At 36.6% G+C, this 8,775-nt stretch overlaps 1 protein-coding gene across 1 annotated transcript; it reads right to left on the bottom strand.

Moving 5' to 3' along the window:
* Positions 1–842: 842 nt before the first annotated feature.
* LOC123547721 (uncharacterized) lies at positions 843–8,445 on the bottom strand. Its single transcript, XM_045334982.2, has 8 exons — positions 8,193–8,445; positions 7,292–7,382; positions 6,485–6,575; positions 5,068–5,153; positions 3,646–3,819; positions 2,989–3,086; positions 2,208–2,347; positions 843–1,117 (listed from the first exon to the last, which is right to left on the bottom strand). The coding sequence occupies exons 1-8, from the start codon at positions 8,242–8,244 to the stop codon at positions 1,001–1,003; spliced, it is 849 nt and encodes a 282-aa protein (XP_045190917.1). The 5' UTR covers positions 8,245–8,445; the 3' UTR covers positions 843–1,000.
* Between the last annotated feature and the right edge of the window lie 330 nt (positions 8,446–8,775).

Here is an 8,775-nt window from a genome sequence, read left to right as displayed (position 1 = left end):
TCTACCTCATAAGATCAATCATCAAGTGAAATATGGAGGCTTAAGCACAAATGGTTCTCTAGATACTAACCAGAACGGGTTTTATCATTAAGGCCCTGAGAATCTGACCTTTAACCCAGCAAACCCCAAATCAGTAGGGTTCCTCTACTTGATAAGACAATCAGTCTGTGAAATAAGAAGGTTCGAAGTCGAAGGGTTCTCAAGATACTGATCGGAAACGGACCTCTGACCTTGACCTTTGGCCCAACAACCACAAAATCAATACAGTACCTCTACTCCATGAGATGAATCACCCTGTGAAATAAGAAGGTTCTAAGTCAAAGGGTGCTTAAGATACCAACGGATCGGAAATGAATGTGTCGGACGAACGGACAAGTCGACTACAGGATTTTAGCAATTAAATAGATGGTTTTTATGAAAGCCAAGAAAATCGTGCAATTTGATTGGTTAAAATGCATGGTTTATATGGAAACAATCTAAATTGTTTGTGCGACGGTCCTGATGTTAAGAAGATGTGGATAAAATCGAATGATTGTTTCTAGATAAAAACCTTTCATATGAACACCATACTGAAGTGGAGTGCTGTAATAGTGAAAAATAGGATATACTTCGTTGTTTCTGGATAAATACCTATAAATTGATCATTCGTTTTCATTTCCAGTAGCATGGCGACGGTTTCAATGCAAAAAATTTGATAAAGCAACGGATTTCAAAATTTCAGGCAGAAGTGATAATATACATGTAGCTTTATTTGACATTCCAGAGAGCACGTAAAACGCAAGAACTTTTTCGGCAGGCCGATTTTGTGCTTCATCTTTTATGAGGGCAGGACAAAATCAATTTGAAAGACATGTAGCATAGTCCAGTAAGTTGCACGTTTGATTAAAACTATACTGGCCATCTTTCTTGACAGATAGCTTATGTCCTAATATGAAATGGTCCAATTCCAATTGAAAAGTTTCTGGTAATATATTAGTTAATTGATATTGGCTTTATATGCTCACATGTGTAGTTCGTCACTTGTTGAGAGAAGTCCAGCGTTTTCCATATCTTTAAAGAAATCTATCCAGTACTGACATCCACCTTGTCTGTTTGACAGCCACCAACGCTCTATACGCTGTAGTGAAAAATAGATTTAGAATTAACTGAAACTTTAATACTTGTTTTTGGGAACGGTTCTCGCCGGAAATAAAGAATTTAGAAACATTGCTTTTGCGACAAGGTGTGTCTTAAAAGTAGTCAGTTATCTGATCAACATACTAGGATTCATTCTCATTACTTTATTCTGTTTTCTCTTCGTTTCATCTGTATATTCTATTGTATAACAGAAGTTTACTGAAGTTTTGAAAATTTCGAGATGGTTCACGGTAAAAATATACACATGTAGCTGTTTGCTGCAAGCTAGGGGCGAAGCGCATATTGTATTACGCAGAAGCGTCTGTTTACACTTTGTAACTGCATTGTTTGTTTGTTTTGGGTTTAACGCCGTTTTTCAACAGTATTTCAGTTATATAACGGCGGGCAGTTAACCTAACCAGAGTTCCTGGATTCTGTACCAGTACAAACCTGTTCTCCGCAAGTAACTGCCAACTTCCCCACATGAATCAGAGGTGGAGGACTAATGATTTCAGACACAATGTCGTTTATCAAATAGTCACGGAGAACATGCGCCCCGCCCGAGGATCGAACTCACGACCCCACGATCCGAAGACCGACGCTCTACCTACTGAGCTAAGCGGGTGGGCTGTATTGACTTGAAAAATAAGTTATGCAATGTTGTAAAAGAATATATTTTATGTTAGTGCATGGAGCAAGCCACGTTTCCGTTGTTAATTAGGTATTTTATAGTATTGGTGTACTCTCAACAAAAGTTAAAATAGACCACCTATAGGTATTTCAGAAAATTATCAAGAACTATAAACTATAAAATAACTTTTATTTCGTCTCAGAAAAGATTCATTTCCATCCAATACGTGAGAATTTCATCGAAATTAAGCAAACATATTACTCAGTAATAAAAACAATGAGGAGTATTAAAAAGTAAAAGTCACATAATCTGTCTCACTTCAATATCTCGTATATTTTCACAAAGAGATGGATCTTTTCTGACACGAAATAAAAGTTGTTATTCCTATATAGCTCATAGATAACTTTTGTTGAGTGTATAGAGAAATACATTCTGTGCACATGATCAGCGGTCAGACTACCTGATTAGAATGTGAACTCCCAATTATTACACTACGTTCTGCGCTCATGTCATCCGAATGTTCCCATCGAAACGCCATTTGCATGTCTTGGACCAATACATTTTCGGTTCCTGCGTCAGTTCGAATACACCTTGGAACACCTGCAACCAATCACTTATAATGTATACGTGCATATATATACTTTTCAATTCATTATCTGGAAATGCATTTCTATTTTTAAGGTCCTTGTAAGACAACTAATCAACTTTGCCAAGGAAATGATTTGGGTGGAAAATGTTCACGTCAGTTGTTGACACCGATAGTTATATTTATAAAAAGGAAGTAAGAGTACAGTAACTGTTCTGAATAAATGCCTCTGATAATTAAACAAAGTTCAAACCATATCAGTGTGACAGTTCTGTCACGGGTTAACGACTTGAAATAATGGTAATACTTTCGTAGCCATATACTTTCATCTTGTGTATTGTAAAATACAGGTATAACCTAACATTATTGAAACTGAATTAGAGAACAAACTTTAATCAACTACAGCAAAAGACTAAGACAGACATTCTAAGTAAGTCTGCCAGCCAAATGTTTATAGCTCGATTGGGAAGAAAGCTTGTGGCTTATAGAATCACTTTCCAGTGCGCTTCCTGCTTAAACAGTATATGTACTGTTATATTATTATGAGGCGAGGTCGCCACCTGGTAAGATTCGAACCCACAACGGACGGGTTGATCGGCCGACACCTTAGGCTAAACTCTACCGTAGTACGAGTACTTCATGACTTGTATCTCACCATTTATAGCATTTAAATACTCCAGAAAGAGGGTCGCTACAACTTTTGGATCGTTGTTAGATCTGGCAACTTTCAGCCAAAGTATTTTTCTAGAAAATCTGAAGTGGAAAAAGTTAAAGAAACTATGTCATACCCTCAACAAAATTTATAATTGGTCAACCAGTATTTTATTGAAAAGTAGAAGGCCAAACTGCTGAAAATTGTATTAAACATTTTCATTGTGCAAAGAAGGCAAAGTACTCAATTTAAGATCGGATATTCTCAGTTTGATTTCAATCAGTTTTTATATACATTGTATTTTATCAACGATTTCTGGAATTAAGCCACCACTCTTTAAAAAAGTTGCATTTGTAGATTTAAGAAAGTGACCGATTAGAAATTTTGTTGAGTATAGAAATTGGGTGAGACGATTTCGGAAAATATAAACTTGAATCTCAATGGTCTGTTACATACTACCATCAACATGAAATACTACACTTTATATTATATTATGTTAAATATGTACCCAAACAGAATCGGTTCGAGCCAACGAGGTTTGTTTTTAAGTCATTTCATGCCCAGCATAATGAAGATATTTCGGGATTCTTCTGTATAAACCTGTACACAAGCTTATACTGCTATAAAACATATATATACTGAAATGCCTAAGGAACTTACCCACATATTGCCCCATGGATGGGAAAACCGTACGGCTTCAGCTTATCGTATCCATCGATATGCACCAAGTAATTGGGTCCTTTATTGATGTAGATTCTACGTGTGAACTGGCGATGTTGCCGAAGTCGGACACCTTCTGGATCAAGTTCTCTTTGAACTGCAGCCACCGTTTGTCTTACAAAAATGTTCAGTATATAATGAGAATTTTGCCAAACAATTGAAAAGAGGGAAATGTATATCATTTTAACGTATCTTTATCCAGGCTTTACTGAACTGTAGAATCGTCACATGCACTTGTATTGAAATGCCTGGATTTTTGATATCGCTGATACACTGGTGTTATTTAACAGAATGCAGACAAACATGGGTAGTTGAAAGCTCTACACAGGGTGCATTTTTGCAATGTGCCTGTCGCAGTACTTGTAAGTGTTTTGGATGGTAATTAATTTTCAGAAAATGTAATATGAACAGATTATGTCTTTTAGAGCTTTATCAACAAAAGGGGCGATATTATTCCGTTTCTTGAATATAAAATCCTTCATATTCCACTACAATTACATTTTTATCGGTCCTTTTCGTATTAAAACAAATGTTTTTATTCAGTCATATTGTATGTGTCTGGTTCTTTTTAGCCGTTAATAACCTAGTTAACGTGCTAAACACCAACGGTAATTTCCGAGTTAAAATGTACTTGAATCTACCGTGCACGAAGTTTAGCCTATTTGATCGTTCTATAATGTACTTGAGAGTAGTGGGTAACATAGTACAACATACTTTAACGTAGTGGTTGTCATAGTTAATTAGTACTGGGGAGCGTACGTTAAAGGACGACAACGTACGTAACTCTTATTAATAGCTACTCGCGGCTACGTTGAGGTTTTAAATTGCCATACAGTGCCTTATCTGGACTAAATGAAAAGATTTATTTTTAGTACGTTCCGGGGTACAAATGTTTTATACCGTTTTGCTAATTTTTTGATACATTGATTTAGTAAAAATGCATATTTATAAAAAACAAAACAAAAAAAAAAACATGTACATAAAACTACAGAATTTAAACAAAAAGTAGCTTCTAACTGATATCCCCTCTTAAAATGTCAGGAAAATTCATATTTTCCAAAACATGTTTTCATCATTTTACTTTGTTCTTATTCATTTGCACGTTTTAGGCACGAAAAGGAAAACTAAAACTCCATGATGGATAACCAAGCTACCAAACGTAGCAGAACCGAAGGGCACGTCTCTGCATCACATGTTGTCCCTCTAACCAGGGTCAAGTACTGCTTTATTTGATAATTACTACGTGTACGCATGCACCTGTAACATTAATTTCCCTAGCTGACATTAAAACATCGCTTTCCGCTAATGATATCATTGTTTTTTTGTAGTTTTTTTGTGTTTTTGTTTTTAAATAATCCTTACCTTGAAGCAACTATGCCGTGCGAAGACAGTAGACGTCGAGTCATAGCTCTGTATCCGAGTGAGGAGCCGCTTCCCTCAATTTCACGCTATGACATAAATAATTCAAAAGGTTAAAATAGTTTCCATACTACTGTAATGCGAAGACTGAAAGAAACATTTTACCTACTAAAGAAGCACGGTCGTGTTTCTAAACGGTCTAAAATAATAAACAAATATAGTTAATGCGTCCTAAAATGAATCAACGTTAACCCCTTCAGTGTCAATTAAACATACTGTAAATGCAAACATTCAGAAGGAAATATAATGCCTACACGTATGCAAGTGCACACCAAATGCAACGTAAGGTTACGGCCATTAAAGGTGGATAATCAGATTTTGGCCATGTAACGGATTTGTTCGAAACTTTAGCATCTGATCATTTACACTCATTTATGTTCACTTAACACTTTATACAAATTAGATTTTCACTGGAGGTATTTTTAAAATTTCATTTTCCTATCCTGGTTGCCCAACCAAGATAGAGTTATTTTTGCTACTTTGCCTAAGAAAATGTATAAATATTAGACATATTGTAATATATTTGTAAAATATTTGCATTAAAAATTATGTATTTAGATGGAATTCATTAGAAACGTAAGTTTGAAAAATTATTATTACCTCCCTTTGCCTATCTTGGTTGCGCAACCAAGATAGATTGGAAATAAATGAATTCGGAAGCTACACACAGCTTTAAAACTTGCATTCTGGTTCAGATTGTTCAATAGTTGATATGTCTATCAAATGCAAATGTAAAACTAGACATTGTATCGAAATAAAAAGAAATACCCAGCTTTTTATATACTTTCATATTAAAGGGGAGTAATTACAAAATTTTATAAAAATAATAAAATAAACATTTCAAATAGGAATCTAACTCTATGTAATCGGTCTTTTTGTTCCTTAAATAATTCTCTACCAGAATATACAAAAGTAAAAAATGTCATTAAATGTTAATTAAATGTGATTGACCACCTTTAATACTCGACGGTACCTTTATCCTGCGTCACATTGTAATTATCAATTCCATGATATTAAATGTTCGTGTTTTTTTGGCCTTTAGGGCCAGTTTTAAAAATAGTTTTTCAGACTATCACCCCTGGGAAACACCCGAACCAGACCCCACTCTTCCGTAAGATATTGCTTACTTTTTCACATAAAGAGCAGTAGTCGGTAGCAGTGCTCAAACATATAGCAAAGATTTGAAGTGACTCTCGCCGCTCGACCACAAAGGTCGTGGGTATATAATTGTTATGTGCAATAAACTGAGACAAACTGACCATAATGACAATGAGCTGAGTAGTCAGTCACCCATATAAGACTCCCAGTGGCGACGATAAATAAACGTAATTACAAAAGACACATTCAACTTTTAACTTACACGGATAGCTTCAATAACTGTGCCTTCATTTCCTGGCATATTGTGTCTTCTAAGACCAAGCAACCTTAGGCGCCTGCTAAGCTGTCTGAGGCTGCAATGAATGAATGAGATCAGTAGCACCATTTCGTATGTAGGACAGGCTTTTAAATCGTTTAAATTACCTGTTGCAAAATTGAAATTTCAAGCAAGAGATTCAGACAGTTACTAGTATAGTATCGAATATCGAGATCTGGTGATTTCACCGGTGCTGGAAAACTCCATCTTACACCCCGGGTGTAAGATGACTCTCTTGCTGTAAATGACGTATAACGAACTACATATGTACAGGAGATTTGTGTTTTAATAATGTTTTACGTAAAACGGGATAAAAATCAAATACCTTAATAGTTTCTCGTTGTCCCTTATAACATATTTCTAGATTCCAAAAACGTCATTTTACGGAAAAACATAACGTTTTACTGCAGATGATAAAACAAAACCGGAACTATTACGTTGTTTTCGTGTTTGTAACGTCATGACGTACTTCCTGTTTATTGAAGTAAAGTTCCCGCGCTTTGCTCATACGCTACTACATTGTATAAGAAAAAAGTGCTATAAAAATTATTTGTTTCAGTTTATTTTGTTGAATATGGCATGCAAGAAAAAGATTCAATCACTGTAGGTAGGTGCAGATGGAAATATCCGGCTCTCGGGTAACTGTTTAAGCCGTAACTCGGCAAGAGCCTCGTTACCGCCAAAAACAGTTACCCTCCAGCCGAATATTCCCATCTGCACCTACCACCAGTGAAAGAATCTTATGTACCTTACCTGATCGTAGTGCCATGACGTCGATTCAAAATTGTTATAATCTCGCTGTAAGTGTACCCGGCGAAAAAATATTCTCGTATTAACTCGTCTCCTTCAAATAAGTTAAGGAGCACTTTGATAGGGAAAGTATACTTCTGCACAACATCTTCCTAAAATCTCTGATCAGATACTTGTACAACAGCTATATTTCAGGAAAACATTGCTGTAAACTTAGAAAAGAAATGGAGAAACCTAGTGCAGGTTTACAAATAACGTAAATACATGTATAATTTGTCTACAAAAGTTATACAATAATATATAAGTACGTCTATTACGTTGCAGGCCCATAGGAAGCATTTGGAGGTGGGTGCGGCACAACCTATGTTTTCATAATCACTGACGCAGGGGGCACATCTAAAATTTTCGTAATTTTCAGTGTAAAATTAAGAAGTTTGGTCAATTTTGGCCAGGATTTGTGGGCACGTGCCCCCATGTCCCCACCCCTGTTCCTACGCTCCTGTATGTCTTTGCACCAAATGATGTACAGTGTATTTATGAAAAGAACATCAATACGGGAATTGCTATAAAAATAGCCTCTAGTTTCTACCCGTAATGACTATTCTCTGTATTTGAAGAAACTGCACTTATTTCACTTAATCTATATCAAATAAAATTATACATATTCAAAATAAGCGTAAGACAGTCCTGTACTGTAGGCTCTATAAATAAATCGTGCCGTATCAGGCCTATCGGTTATACGGTCAATACTGTCATCCATTTTACGAACTTTTTGAAACAGACTATAGAATCTAATACACATAATCAACTACACTTTCAAAGCAAACAAACATAAACAAGTACCGACTATATTTTATAAAAACAATAACAAGCATTTACTTTGAATGACTAAAACAGAGGATACTTTCCGTGACCGCACTGCTGGCATTCAAAGATGTGTAACATCCATCCGACATATTGAAAACACAATCTTGTAAACCCCTACATATGCTAATTCACATACCGGAAGACGAAAACTCGTTATTTAGCTGGGTCGCGGGGCGAAAAGTAGATTTAAACCTTAAAAAGGCGGGGGCGCGGAGCGAAAACCCGCTGTTTAGCGGGGGCGCGGGGCGAGATTTAGCAACTGGTATGTCGGGGGCGCGGGGCGAAAACACGATAATTAGCACTGCTTAAACTTCGTCTTTTCGCACCGCGCCCTCGACATTCCAGTTACTAAATCTCGACTTTTCGCCCCGCGGCCCCGCTAAACAGCGAGTTTTCGCCCCGCGCCCCCGCCATTTTAACAATCTTAATCCTCGTGTTTTCGTTCGGCGAGATCGCGGTGCGAAAAGTCGAAATGGCACAAATCAGCCACATAGATAATTGCAATGCGTAACACTTACAAAACGAAAATGCAAATATCGCGCTGCGAAAGGTCGAAATTAGAGAAATAAAATGGCGGGGTCGCGGGGCGACAAGCTGCTAATTAGCGAGCTCGCGGGGCG

The sequence above is a fragment of the Mercenaria mercenaria genome, chromosome 9, assembly GCF_021730395.1.
Source record: "Mercenaria mercenaria strain notata chromosome 9, MADL_Memer_1, whole genome shotgun sequence".
NCBI lineage: Eukaryota > Metazoa > Mollusca > Bivalvia > Venerida > Veneridae > Mercenaria > Mercenaria mercenaria.
This window is presented reverse-complemented; position numbering and strand designations above follow the sequence as displayed.